Source organism: Xenopus laevis, chromosome 2L, assembly GCF_017654675.1.
Source record: "Xenopus laevis strain J_2021 chromosome 2L, Xenopus_laevis_v10.1, whole genome shotgun sequence".
In the NCBI taxonomy this organism is placed as follows: domain Eukaryota; kingdom Metazoa; phylum Chordata; class Amphibia; order Anura; family Pipidae; genus Xenopus; species Xenopus laevis.
Window position 1 is genome coordinate 104,801,157 of NC_054373.1, and position 15,573 is coordinate 104,816,729.

The window sequence follows — 15,573 nt, forward strand, 5'->3', positions numbered from 1 at the left end:
GAGGTTATACATTTGTGAGACAGATTGCTTGTTAAACTGTACAGAATGGAGTTTGTGATATAATGACATCCTTTTGTGCACTAACCAGATTTTGTTTTCATTCTTTAATAGAAATAAGTCTTTTGTATATTATATTTATCTGTGTATGGTCATAAATACTTATATACCACGAGAGACATTCATTCTGTGTATTAGAGATAGTTTTGTATACAGAATGTATTTGGGACAAACGGCACCCCATAAGTCTCTGTATCTGTCTGTCTGTATCTGTTCCATTTAATCACATGACCTTACATTTTGGGGAAATATATTTTCTGAGGTGAAGGCTTCCACTAGATTCACAAAATGTATTTCTGACATACTAAGTTATTATACTTGATGTTTACTCTGCATTTATTTTGCTGTGTTTGTCAGGGATGTTATACACTATACATGACACTATTTTATCTCGGCTCTTACTGGATTGTATAATGTATAAAAGTTGGTATACAAAACACACACACACACACATATATATATATATATATATATATATATATATATATATATATATATATATATACTGTTCAAGAGGGTATTCAAAAAAATTTATTGCAGCATCACTGTGCTTTTGTGGAAGCACAGTGATGTTGCAATAAATATTTGGTGAATTTAAAAACATCGGTGTGCTGGTCCCTCTTCAACAATTATATACATTTACTTGGCCAAGCACCCGTAAAGTGGAAGTCAGAGACAGAGTGCGGGTACCTTCCGTATTAATATATAATACACAAAAGCCATTAATATCTTGTAAATGATATCCTTATAAATGGTGAGTTCTGATATCATCAGTTATAAATGGTGAGTTCTGATGTCATTTCTGTCACATGACTCTGAAACGGAGAGAGAGTAAGAGAATTCATGCAGGGATACTATTGACCATAGCTTTGGTTTAAAGGATGCCTATAATCTAAAAAATGTTTCACCAACTATAGATACATTCCAGATGGGGCACACAATAATAATTGTTTTAAAGGAGAACTAACACTTAACTAAAGAAGTTGGGCAGAAATTTTGTACATTATATTTTGGGCTTCTGTACCAGCCGAAGGCAACCACAGCCCTTTAATGGGGAAGATCTGTGTCTTCAAAGATGCCCCAGTTCCCCGTCATCTTTGTTTATTCACTGCACATGCTTTGGGCTTAGGGCAGAATATGTGTCTTTGGGCTAAAGACACACAATATACTATAATTATATGTAATATATATATATTTATATTACAATATAAGGCTGATTAGTACGTAATTCGGATTATTGGTACATAGCAGCACAGAAACCAGCACAATTAGCATCATAATTTATTCACCAGCTTCGTAATATCAGTTAACAGTCTTACCTATTTTCTGATTTGTGAAAACTCCTACGTTTAGCTTCTAAACAGCTGCTCAAAGCTCACTGAGCATGTGCGTGTAAAAGACTTTTAACAAAATCAAAGATAGGGAGTTCCTGTGCCAAGTTTGAAATCACTGCTATAGAGATGCTGAACTTTTAGGCTGGTTCAATAAGTTCAGCATATAAAATATGGCATTTTTAGCCATATTTTGTTTTAGGGTTCAGTTCTCTTTTAAGAAATCTATCAAGCACTGTGGCTTGTTCACTGGGAGGGACCTCCTGGTATGGAAGGCCTCATTGGGGCACACACATTTTCTTAATAAGGTGACTATAGCACTCTATAGGGGACTTTGCTTTAAAAAATGCTATTGTTTCCCCCAACTGCTCTGAAGGCCTGCACCTCCGGTAGGTGAAATTTTTTTTGCTGATCTTTGGTTAGCCTTCCCAAACTCAAAAGTCACCCTCCGCCTATGATCCACTTGTCTCTTTTCTAAAAGTTTGGGTTTAAATAGGACCCTGTAATGTGGCGTACGAGTGGCTTTGATAACAGGCACCTCCTCTTCCTCGAGCTCCCTCTGGTGGCCATGCAGGCAATAAGGTGCGGGAGTTCTTTTGGAGAAAGATATCCTTTTCAGCACTGGATTCCAAAGCCTCCTCACGCTTTCGTTTTTTTCCCTGTGACAGGTTGAAGGGTTTTGGGATTGTGTATCCTCGTTTAGGAATCTGAACCTGTGGGTACAGCCCAAGTAAATTACATTTGTGCTCCCACACAACAAATCCAATGATAACCCCCACACTGCTAAACTCACCGATAGCGATTGGTGTCTCCTTAGTGATGCAACAAATTTCACCATGTTACAGTCATTTCTCTCAGGTTGATTGGAACCATGCTCAAGTTGATCATTGGTTTTACAGAGAAAATCCACTGGTTTTGTGACTGGAGGGTCACCATTATTCAAAGACTGACCTGAGACACAGAAGGGGGGGGGGGTGAAGCCATGCAATAGACACAGAGCCAATTAGTTATACCCTCATATTGTACTGTCTAAAACACTGTGGTACAGAGGCCCTAAGTTTTACCAGTGTTTAATCCATATCCACTTTAAATCACACCCATGTTACCACAAGAATTTTTAAGACCATATCCAAGTTCAGGGTGGTAGCACATCAAAGAACAAAAAAACAAATGATTGGTGCTCACTGCAGGGATATCACTCATCACGAATATGTGAAACATTAAAGTCATTTTAAGACATACCCTTAAATCCATATGCCTCCTCCCCTGTGGATAACACAGTACATGATTAAATACCTTAGGGGCCCTTAATAACTTCCAAATGCTAACAAACCCCCAGAACAAATGCTACCAGGCTCATGTCCCACAAGTAGCATAGGGCAGGCAGAGTATGGCACACACAGGGAGCATGGGGCAGGCAGAGTATGGCACACACAGGGAACATAGGGCAGGCAGAGTATGGCACACACAAGGATCATAGAGCATGAAGAGTATGGCCGACACAGGGAGCATGGGGAAGGCAGAATACTGCAGGAGACAGAAACCTATCAGGACCACTTTAAAATGAACAGTTAATACAGTGCTTCACAGTACTGGAGGCCCTCCAGCAGTTTGAATGAGATGTGAACAGTGCAGGGCTTTACAGGTGTGAACAGTACCGGACTGTGAACAAAAGAGGTGTTACAGATGTGAACAATACAGGGGGATTACACCAGTTAGACAGCATTGGTCAAATGAGAAAAAATATGGCTCCTGCCTACCATATGTACAAATACAAAAGGAATGTTCTGAGTACAGTATGAGGGTATATCTTATTTTGTACACAGTCAGGAAAATATAGTCACTCCCACCAACAGGTACACACCTGCTCTAGTTATGGCAGCTTTCATGGAATGCTCATTTTTCTTGAGATTCTTTTGAAGTTCTTGTATCTTCTCAAGCTCTTGCTGTTCTGCAATTTTAGGCTTCACCAGCACATTCCTACTCCTGAAAAGAAACTTGTATGACATATGTAAATAGGCAATGACACATATCTACTGGGAACCAATCCATTAGGCTCCAGCACTGTACAACTTGGTGGTTATTTTACAGTAATAATCATGTAGTCAGGAGCAGTGCTGAACTAATGTTCCCCTCAACTTGGATGGAGACAGCTGTAATATATTCTCCACAAAGGTATAATAGGATCAGAGAAGATATATGGATGTATTTAGGGTAATATAGATAGACAAGGCTGTGACTCACATGAGCCTTTCAAAAGGGCGATTCTTTATTTGCATCCAAGTTAACAGCCCAGCAGCCTTTTCCCATAAAAGGGCAATATGGATCTTGATATCAGTGGTTTGTAGCTTTGCTGAGCATTAAACCCCCACCGCACCATACATGCATGAGACAGATATTCTTTCCTGAGCAGGTTGAGTTACTGGGCCCCAGCAGAGAATGGTAACAAATCATTTCTACAGACTTCAGCAGGAAGGAAAGTGGTCAGTCACTGGGGCTGATGAAGTTTCAGTAGCCATACATACCCCTTTAGTTTGCACAGCTTCCTGGACATGAGCCTGGTTGATCTGTTGGAGGGAGAAATGAGGATAGGTGAGAAAAGCAAGATAACATGGCATAGCAGAAATCGGATTTCACTGTATTGAAAGGAAACAACCCCTTAAACATTACAGGTTTCAAAACATAAAACAAAATATATGTAAAAACGCTGCTTTATCTAAAGGAAAAAAAATAGGGTACAGATGGATAAATAATGGCATAGCAGAACCTATATGAAGAGGGAGTGTGTTAAAAAACATGGGACAGAAAGAGGAAAGAAAAAATCAAAAGCAGAGAAAACGCCAAAGGAAAATTAGTCCTTTAAAAGAGAAGTAAACAACAGAAGGAGCAGCAAAATGAGAAGTGCTTGTGTGCCAGTACCCACTGCTTCTCATTGTATAATCTTTTTAGTGCAGGAACACTTTAAGTGTTTGAAATGTAGGCCTTTAAGTAACACCAAAAAATTTAAGTGTTTTAAAGTAATGAAAATATTGTGTACTGTTGCCCTGCACTGGTAAAACTGATCTGTTTGCTTCAGAAACACTACTATAGTTTATATAAACTAACTGCTGGGGTGGAGATTGAAAAAAGGCTATATGGCACAGGTTAAATAGTGGATAACAGATAACACCATTATGTTCTACAGCAGGGGTAGGCAACCCCAGGCTCCGGAGCCTCATGCGGCTCTTTATCCTGCGGCTTTGCTTGACATGTCATCTATACAGCCCTCACACCTGCTGGCGGCTTCTTGAGTGTGCGACCGCGGTAAGCTAGCGGTCAGCTTACCGCGGTAGCACACTCAGGAAGCCGCCAGCAGGTGCGAGGGCTGTACAGACGTCCCTGGAGTGACAGGCAAGACCGAGCCGCAGCAATATGATTCATCATGGTCCTTACCACGGTCACACACTCAAGACAAGACACGCAAGACAACAGAGGGAAAATCATCATGGAGCTTCAGAAACCGAAGTCACATTAAACAGATGAGAACAGTAGCATTTAATAGGGCTATTCAGTGTTTAATTTATTTCAAAGTAGGCCTACACATACACACTGCACTTCTGTTTGTTGTATTCTGTTGTTGTAACAGTTAACATTAAAAAAAAGGTTACAACTTTTAAAAGTTTATAAACTGTGTTATGTTTTGCGGCTCCAGACTATTTTTCTTTAGTGGAAGAGGGGGCAAAATGGCTCTTTTGATAGTAAAGGTTGCTGACCCCTGTTCTACAGAGTATATTTGCTATCTGTTGTGTAACCTGAGCCTTTTCTCAGGTTACTCCCCCATTGCTACACAGCAGCTTATTTGTATTAGGGATGCACCGAATCCACTATTTTGGATTCGGCCGAACCCCCAAATCCTTCGCGATAGATTCGGCCGAATACGAATCCTGCTGAAAAAGGCCGAATCCCAAACTCAATCCTGGATTTGGTGCCTCCCTAATTTATATAAACTATAGTAGTGGTTCTGAAGCAAACACAGCAGTGTTACCAGTGCAGGGCAACACTGCATTATATTTGTATTACTTTTTTGATGTTACTGTTCCTTTAAACAGGTGTAGTCTTATAATCTTAATCAAGATCAAAAACATCTGCTGCTTATTCTATTCATCCAGTGTCTAGTGTTTCTAATGAATCTGTAAAATATGACAGATAAAGCAAACTACTGTGACACAGGTACACAGCATTGTCCCCAAGCCCAAAAAAAACAAAAAACAACTTACCGCATTGACGGAGATTTCACATCACAAAAATGTATAGTACTCTTGGAGACTGCCTCCTTTGAAAGGGTTGTCAACACCTTACGCTTGTGTTCTGTTAAAGGAAACAGACTTTTCCCTAGACGTACTCCATGTCAGTACGTTACGGGGATAGCCCCTCCTCCCTGCTCCAATTAGAAGGAACCTCCCCAAGCCTTTAAAAGGCCACCACACCCACCTACCGGCGTCTTTTTTTTCCTTCTCTTATGCTCTTGGCTTTGTTCTCTGAACAAAGGCCTCAATCATTAGAAGCAAATTTTTGTTTTTCTCTTTTTATGCCTAGGAAAGCATTAGGCCTGCCCGGAAGGCGTCCTAGGGACAGGGGTTTTGGTCCATGGGACCTTTTTCCCCCCAGCACACTACCTCAGACCTGGAGTCTTCTGAACTTCAGCTCCTGAATCAGGTAAGGCACTGAGGTGCAATGTTTGCTACTCCTTGTCTGCCTGTATTTCAGTTGCCTTCCTGTATTGCTATCAAGAGCATTGGGTGGCAGGTGCTTGTCCCCCCATTCGTGTGCCCTCCCGACCTGCCCAGAGGGCCTCAGGCGGCACTGGTGTATGTGGCCCCTACACCCCATTTTTACGAATGGGCGAGGGAGGTGGCAGTTAATTTAGGCTAATTAGTTAGGGACCTGAACCTTACTGCCCCCTGTTACCTTTGTTTTATTTTTGTTTTAATGGGGGCAGGTCATGGCCAACTGCCTCCCTCAACAGACTTTCCTAAGGTGGAGGTAGTTAAAATAATAATAAAAAATAAAAAATATAAAAAAGTTTCGCTATAGGCTTCATATTATAGCAAACTTGGGCCTGTGCAGGAAGCACCAACACTAATTATCCAATTTGCCTCAGTATAACCCACGCAGTTGCTTTGGGTTCCCTGCCTATGCAGACACCAGCTGAGTATAATCAACCCCCCACTGAGTGCAGACACCAGCTGAGTATAATCAGGTCCAGCTAAAGCAAGTGGAGATGGCTCCGCCCACTCTCTAACTCAGCAAGCGAGGAAGCTGCAGCCTCAGGTAAGTCCTGCTGTTGTCAGTAAACTTGTGAGGCCTGTTTTCCTGTTAACAATAGAGTGTCCTGGAATTTGTGACATTAAAGGGTCAGCTTCCAGCCTTGCATAATGAGCAGCAGGTAAGGAGTGTGTCCATATGCTGTTCTGCAGTGTACTAAAGTCTAACTAACTGCTTGCATGCTATATATTCATATGCTTATCTGCACTGTGCCTGGTTATGATTGTTTCCTGCCTGAAAGCACAAGCCATTTACAAATAGGACACCAGTAGCCCTATTGAATATGGATCACTGGGCTGGGGGGGCTGCTAGGCTCTGATATATACTTGCTATAAACATCAGATAATCCATAATATGTATTGCGCTATTTTTGTTCTGCATTCTATGTTTTGGCTATTGCTCACATTGAAAAGGTAGCCATAATGGAGGTCGAGCAAAGGTCTGGCTGAATGCTAGGGCCCGATATAAGCTTGCTCTATACAGCAGCTAATCTAAACTATGGACCTCATGTTTCCGTGATTGTACCTGTGCTCCTATTTTGTTCTACAGCTTAAGCTCTGGCTATTGCTCACAGGTAAACCGTGGCCCTACAGGATGTAGAGCACAGGTCTGGCTGGCTGCTAGGCCCTGAGACATGCTTGCTCGAAGCAGCAGCTAATCTAACTATGTATTTCATATTGCTGTGATTGTACCTGTGCTACTATTTTGTTATACAGCTTATGCTCTGGCTATTGCTCACAAAGAACACGTAGCCCTGCGATATGTAGAGCACAGATCTGTCTTGCTGCTAGGTCCTGATACATGCTTGCTATAAGCAGCAGCTAACCTAATTATGTATTGCATGTTTTCTGCAGTTTACGATTTGGCTATTTCTCTCATGGAACAAGTAGCCCTAATGGATGTAGAGCACAGGCCTTTTGAGTTGCTAGGCCCTGAGATATGCTTGCCCTAAGCAGCAGCTCATATAAACTATGTATTTCATGTTACTGTGATTGAATCTGTGCTTATATTTTCTTCTGCAGTATATACCCTGGCTATGGCTCACCTGGAATAGGTAGCCCTAAGGTATGTAAAGCACAGGCCTGGGAACGGCTAGGACCAGATTTACGCTTGCCCTAAGCAGTAGCTAATATTTTATGTATTACATGTTGCTGTGATCATATCTGTATGCTCCTATTCTCTGCAGTATGATATGCTCTAATTATTACTCACCTTGAACCAGTAGCTCTAATAGATGTACATCACTGGACTGGGTGGCTATGAAGGTCTGATATAGGTTTGCTCTGACTGCAGCTAACCTAAACTATGCATTACATGGGGTTGTAATTGTTTCTGGGGTACATTCAGGTTTAATCCAGATGAGTACTGATAGGAATACCTACATATGAAGGTCTTTTCATTCTATGGCATTGCTCCTGGGATAAGATATGGCTTAATAAATTAAACACTAGGCAATATTTTTTCCCGATGGCAGGTAAGCTTAACTTTGTCTTGATAAGCACTACAGGAGTTCTGAAGCCTGTCTGTCATAAGGATTGCTGGGTTAACAATAACCACAGGTATGTACTACTTTTGGGACCATTGAATGTAAATTTTTCCAGATTCAGCAGCCTTGTATCACCGATCACTGCCTGAACGAATGGAGGACCAGATAATTGCTTTGCCCAGTCAATTGTGCAGTCTATTACTACCCACGCAGCTCGAGCTCTGGGGTCGGGTACTGTGCTCTACCAGGAGCTTAGGACTCTGACCGAGGTACATATTATTATCACATATTTTAATATATGCTTGCACCATGGCCCACATCCTGCAGGGGGATTCTACTGCCTTCAGAACAAATGCTCAATAAATGGATAAACTCCATAATACAACTGGTCTACCAAGCAACATATATGTTTGCATCTATAAGAGGGCCATAGGCAGGTGCATATATTTTATTATTAAGGCATGTATATGAGTGTGTATATATGTTTGCACAGATATCTATATATGATTTGTGTCCTTGGGATGGGTTCTTTTTTGGAACCAGAAACGTTGGCTCAATAAACCTATATTTTTATGCAACATATAGTATTTTTGAAGATTCCTGGAACAATCAGTACTTGAACTCTTCATCCATAAATTTCACTATAGCAGCCAGGACATCTGGCTAGTTTCGAGGGGTGCAACCTGTGGAAATTCCATATTCATAGGTTTAAGGAAGAACAAGGTATACAGTTCTCTATGCTTGGCTGAAGGATCCCCAGATGTATTTCTACCGTTTTTTAGGGTGACTCCTTGGTGCCTCCTACAAATTAGAGAGGGGAGCCACTACCCAGTGTTATTCCTATACTATTTCTACTGATATTCTTAATGTCAGGATAGAGGGGACATTTTATCTGCCAATACAGGGTGTCTATAGAGACAGGGTACACATACATATCAGGCCACTGGGAATTTGCATAAGGTATATATTTCAAACCAAGGGTTTTCAGGCTATAGGAGTCCTCCAAAGTGTCTTGTTAGTCCATAGAGATGACCTCTGTTCAAGTCTGGCCCAGGATAGGGATATTCTGCTTATACTACCTTATACTATCATCAAAACGGCTTTGTGACTTAAGGCTCTGTGTCCAGAAGGCACTTATTTTGGGCCCATTTATTTTATTTATTTATTTATTTTTTCTTCAATTCTCAAACCCCTAGTTAGTGGTTTTTTAGAATACAGGGCCGGCTGTTCTTCCACACCAGATAGGTAACTGATTGGACAGCAGATGGAGGCATCCTAGGAGCGTTAATTATTTTCCCTCTCTATGTCTGTGCCCTCTTGGAACACCAGCAGTTTTGGATCTTTCCTCCTCACAGTTACATACTGCAGTTGCTACTTATCCTATTGCTTCGGCCGAAAATGTACTTGGCTCTTCTGAGCAGGATCATAGTCTTCCCTTAAGTGGGACGGTTGCAGTCATTACAGTAGAGTGTAATCTCTTACCACTTCCAGTCATTAATTTCATTGAGAATGAATTAAGGATAGTTTATGTATCTGTCCTACAGGTTTGTCTAGCTTCAAATGGGAGGCTTGGAAGTATTTTTTTTGTCTGTTTTGACCATGTCTGTCACATTATTCCCTATGCTAGGGGGATTACATTTACACCTGCTGAAAATTGTGTCTGAAACATTCGCACAGAGCTCAATGTCCAGGTAATTTCCAGATACAACACTCCTATTATCCTGGTTTGTTCTCGGATTCACATTCCTGTGCTACTCCTGATACATATGACCCAGCATTACTCTAGTAGATCAGAGGCCCTTCTGACACTTACTGGAACATCCATAGTGTCCCTCCAGTTCCAAGGTCAGCCTCAACGATTAAATATGTAGTATAGTTGATTCCACATCTAAGTGGGTCCCTTATGGGTAGAGAGAACACAGGTTTGTGGGTGACTATAAACATTTATCCAGGGCATATAATCTGCCTCCATAAATCTTGGAATTAGTCCTTTAGTTGCACTGTGGTTATTGGGATCTGTAACCTTAGGGGTATTCAGTTATACCTCTCAGAGTACTAGGTTGGGTCAACCAACAGGGGCTCTTTCTTAGGTACTGTAGTTGCTCAACTCTTTACAGTTAATTGAGTCTGCCTCATCACAGGACCTTACACAGGGTAAGGAATTCTAATCCCAATTATTTTCTCAGGTGCCCTTGTCTCCGATCTTTAGGATCTGCTTTCTGTTAGAACAGTCCTGACTAACATGCATTCTGATATGAAGATATTTATGGTACTGGCCTTGGGTACCTGAGGGTACATTGGATATCCTACATTTATGGATATATCCTAAGCAGATCATTTCTATATTGTGTCTGTTTTGGGTTCTTACTCCTACCAAGTGTTTCTTACAGGTACCTTGCAATGTGCACTGAAATTAGGCATACATGTGATGAATGCTTTTTGGTGAGTAGGAGAGTAAGTATTTCAGCTTGCTGAATTCGCCTTTTACAGGACTGTCTTCCTCTCTCTCTCTTCTGGAGGGTGAAGTGGTGGTTAGTGAGCTAACTTGTTCCTCACTCTCAGTGGGCTAACATCTCTCTCTCGCGCTCTCTCTCTCTTTCTCTATAGTATATGCTATACTATAGCTCTATTCTTAGCCTGGTGAACTTATTCTGGGGTTTTCACCTGGACTCTCTATATTAAGGTAAGGAGTTTGCATGATGATGGACTATCTAGTCAGAGATACTCCTTTCCTTATTACAGTTTCTTCTTAAAGCATATTCCCTCCCATGGGATAACGTTAACTTGCTATGTCCCGTAACGTACTGACATGGAGTACGTCTAGGGAAAAAGGAAGATTATTTCATACTTACCGAGATCTTCCTTTCCTAGACGTACTCCATGTCAGTACACCCGCCCTTTCTTTTCCGGTAATTTAAGAGCTTGTTACAAAGACGCCGGTAGGTGGGTGTGGTGGCCTTTTAAAGGCTTGGGGAGGTTCCTTCTAATTGGAGCAGGGAGGAGGGGCTATCCCCGTAACGTACTGACATGGAGTACGTCTAGGAAAGGAAGATCTCGGTAAGTATGAAATAATCTTCCTTTGTTTAACTGGAGCAGCCTAATGCCCCCTGCCAATTGTAAGGCTGCTTCTTTAGAACATGCTAATATATTCATGCTGCACTGTATCAGCATTGGGGTCCCTTACACTCCCAGCAGAAACACATTTATTTGTCACTTACCAGAATTCACAGCAGAAGTTTCAAAGCGTGGCCTCTGGTTTGGGGGAGTATTAAGTGCATTGGTCACTCTGTCTGCAGAACAAAAATTGGCAACAGATTACATATGTGGTATAAACTGGTCCTCAGGCCAAGTCCACCAAGCCACTTGGATAGATGTCCAGTTAGGGGGTGAATGCCCATTTGATTTTATGCTTCCAGGAATATCTAGAAGATCAGAGAGTGGGGTCTGGAAGTGAGCACTTATGTTGCTGGAACTATGGGCGAATTCCCAATTCACCAATGTTTTATATATCAAATCTTATGTCCAAAGGGCCCTGACCTCCAAGTGGGGCTTGAACCTAAAAGTCAGACAACTACTATTAGCGAAGTAGCCCAGGAGCCCATGCCACTGACACTCAATTACATCATGCATTTGGAGCTAGGTTACAATAAAGACATTAGGGGTGACCCTTATATCCTTGGTAACCAATCAGAATGGGCAGACTATAGAGTAGATGTTCCCACGCTGTAGGACATGGAAACAACCTTGGAAGGCATCATCAATTGAATGAAGATAATTTCTCAGTGGCTGTGTCAGTTTTTTTAACTTAATTTCTTGGTTCAGGGCTATTTTTGTATTGGTAGCTCTTCCTACACAAGTAAGTCCTATATGCAGGCAGCAGTACTGTAAAGAGAAGACATGGAAAGAGCATAAGGATTGGAGAGTAGGGTAGAGCAAGTGGGGATTATTAGAGAAAACCAACAGAGATCAAGAGGGCCTAAATGTACAAATGAAAATGGCAGAAGAGGGGAAGCTCCAGAATGAGATGAGGGGCCCAGATGTGTTTAGGTAGAGAGAGAGGTACAGCTATGCACCTAGCAATGCTCCTATTAGAAAATAAAGGGCACACGTGGGCACTGGAAATCAGAAACAAAGGACATGGCACACACAGGAGTTAACAGCTAAAAGGATCTACAATACAGGGGCGCATAGAGTCCCTCCTTACAACATATAAGTATGTTGGTGTAGGGAGCCTGCCCAAATGTTAAGCAACTCAGGGAGTCTGAGCAAAGAAAATCTGAGCTATGCAAATGTGAGGGAGGAGTCAAGGCACTAGAGAGGCTGCCACACGGAGAGTTCTAACCCAAAGAATGAAACAAGGGTGCACTCAAACAGCCAGGGGAAGGCTCACCCAGGGGATAGTCTGCACCTCCAGCAGCACTCATGCTAAACACTTCATCACATTCAATATACAGATCCCCCCAACCCAATTCCCAGCCAATACTTGACTCTACGCCCCTCCCATTCTAGATCCCCAAGGAATCTCACCTAACCAGGAGTCAGCATTGTGATCCTCATGGAAAGAACTAAAGTTAATGTATGTAGAAGGGGCATCAAAGGTGTAGGGATCCAGCATGTCTGCCATAGCAACTGGGCCACTTACAGGAAACTGTCTCACCATTGCACTGTACCTGTGAGAAGATGATGCCAAACCGGGCATTACTGGGACTGACAGGGATTATACCAGCAATTCTACTATTCCCTCCGCACATCCCTGAAATAGCCCTCGTACGTGTTTACTCTAAATATCCCACCCAGAATACCATATCCCTGTATTATCCAGTCGGCACCCCATATTTATGTATATGCCAGTAAGCAGCCCATATGCTTGTATATTCCAGTCAGCATCCCATTTGCTTATATAACCCAGTCAGCACCCCATATCATTATATATATCCTAGTCAGAACCCCATATCCGTACGGAACACAGTCTGCATCCCATATCCTTATATAACCGAGTCAGTACTATCCTTATATAACCCAGTCAGCACCCTTTATCATTATATGTCCCAAGCAGCAACCCATATCCTTAAATAACCCAGTCAGCACCACATATCCTTAAATAACCCAGTCTGCATCCCATATTCTTACAGAACCAAGTCAGCACCCCCTATCCTTATATTACCCATTCAACACTATCCTTATGTAACCCAGTCAGCAGCCCCTATCCTTCTATAACCCACTCTGCACCCCATATCCTTATATAAGCCAGTCTGCATCCCATATGCTTACAGAACCCAGTCAGCAGCCCGTATCCTTATATAACCCAGTCAACACCCCATATCCTTAAATATATACTAGTCAGAACCCCATATCCTTACAGAACCCAGGCTGCATCCCATATCCTTAGATAACCGAGTCAGCAACCCATATCATTAAATGTCCCAATCAGCAACCCATATCCTTAAATAACCCAGTCAGTACCCCATATACTTATATAACCCAGTCTGTATCCCATATGCTTACAGGACCCAGTCAGCACCCCATATACTTATATGTATATCCTAGTCAGAACCCTATATCTTAACAGAACCCAGTCTGCATCCCCTATCCTTATATAACCCAGTCAGCAACCCATACCCTTAAATAACCCAGTCAGTACCCCATATACTTATATAACCCAGTCTGCATCTCATATGCTTACAGAACCCAGTCAGCACCCTCTATCCTTATATATATCCTAGTCACAACACCATATCCTTATAGTACTCAGTCTGCATCCCCTATCCTTATATAACCCAGTCAGCAACCCATATCATTAAATGTCCCAATCAGCACCCCCTATCCTTATATAAGCCAGTCAGCACCCCATATCATTATATATATCCTAGTCAGAACCCCATATCTTTACAGAACCCAGGCTGCATCCCATATCCTTAGATAACCCATTCAACACTGTCCTTCTATAACCCAGTCTGCATCCTATATCCTTACAGGACCCAGTCAGCACCCACTATCCCCTGCACCCCACATCCTTCTATAGTCAGCATCCTGGACGAGGAAACAAACCCAACCCACGCAGCATAACACAAACACTCCATACCTTCGTTACCAGGTTAAATAGAGAACGCCGTCAAACAGACCAATCGCCCCACTTGACGTCACCGAACGCTCCGATTGGATGCAATTGGACGAATTGGAGGGCACGCACACAGGTTGCTAGGAAATGTAAAACAACTAGATAGCCGGATAAACATCTCTCGTGGTTCATTAGAAGATTGTGGTCGTTAGCTATATTGTATATAGAGCTATATTACATTAAAATTACTTGTGGAGGATGGGAAAATGTAGTAAGGAAGTTTCCGCAACCCTAAAAGATTGTTTTTGTTTTTTTTCCTTTTGATCCTGATCATGATAAAAGTTGGGATCTTGGATTTTGTTAGAAGTGTCAGTGGCCCAGCACATGCTCCCTGTGCTTTGGGCAACTGTAGGGAAGACAGTGTTGGACTGGGATGCCAGAGGACCACCAGAAAGCCTTAGACCTTGGGCTCACCGAAAAACCTAAGACAGTGGACCGTTCCAAACTATTATTCCTCCTCTCCTCACTCAACCTCTTTATTTTCCTACTTTTTTATATATACTTACAATATTGTCCCATTATTAAGCATTTTCCCCCAAAAAGAAATAGGGAATGACCATGAAATAGGCCAAATGTTTAGAAACAAGAGGGCCCACTAACACCTGGACCCCCCGGGAGTTTTCCTGGTATCCCGGTGGGCCAGTTCGACACGTCTCCGATCTTTAGGATCTGCTTTCTGTTAGAACAGTCCTGACTAACATGCATTCTGATATGAAGATATTTATGGTACTGGCCTTGGGTACCTGAGGGTACATTGTTGATATCCTACATTTATGGATAATATCCTAAGCAGATCATTTCTATATTGTGTCTGTTTTGGGTTCTTACTCCTACCAAGTGTTTCTTACAGGTATCCTTGCAATGTGCACTGAAATTAGGCATACATGTGATGATGCTTTTTGCGTGAGTAGGAGAGTAAGGTATTTCAGCTTGCTGATTCGCCTTTTACAGGACTGTCTTCCTCTCTCTCTCTTCTGGAGGGTGAAGTGGTGGTTAGTGAGCTAACTTGTTCCTCACTCTCAGTGGGCTAACATCTCTCTCTCGCGCTCTCTCTCTCTTTCTCTATAGTATATGCTATACTATAGCTCTATTCTTAGCCTGGTGAACTTATTCTGGGGTTTCACCCTGGACTCTCTATATTAAGGTAAGGAGTTTGCATGATGATGGACTATCTAGTCAGAGATACCTCCTTTCCTTATTACAGTTCTTCTTAAGCATATTCCCTCCCATGGGATAAGTTAACTTGCTATGTCCCGTAACGTACTGACATGGAGTAC

At 42.1% G+C, this 15,573-nt stretch overlaps 1 protein-coding gene across 2 annotated transcripts; it reads right to left on the minus strand.

The window, feature by feature from the left end:
* Positions 1 to 1,325: 1,325 nt before the first annotated feature.
* LOC121400009 (targeting protein for Xklp2-B-like) lies at positions 1,326 to 14,812 on the minus strand. Of its 2 annotated transcripts, XM_041582277.1 has the most exons (8): positions 14,261 to 14,811; positions 12,706 to 12,848; positions 11,397 to 11,468; positions 5,645 to 5,735; positions 3,914 to 3,955; positions 3,253 to 3,374; positions 2,182 to 2,339; positions 1,326 to 2,101 (listed from the first exon to the last, which is right to left on the minus strand). In XM_041582277.1, the coding sequence occupies exons 2-8, from the start codon at positions 12,836 to 12,838 to the stop codon at positions 1,877 to 1,879; spliced, it is 843 nt and encodes a 280-aa protein (XP_041438211.1). In that variant the 5' UTR covers positions 12,839 to 12,848; positions 14,261 to 14,811; the 3' UTR covers positions 1,326 to 1,876. The 2 variants fall into 2 exon arrangements, with proteins under 2 accessions (XP_041438211.1, XP_041438212.1); XM_041582278.1 differs by lacking the exon at positions 3,914 to 3,955 and having other exon boundaries at positions 14,261 to 14,812.
* Positions 14,813 to 15,573: the final 761 nt, after the last annotated feature.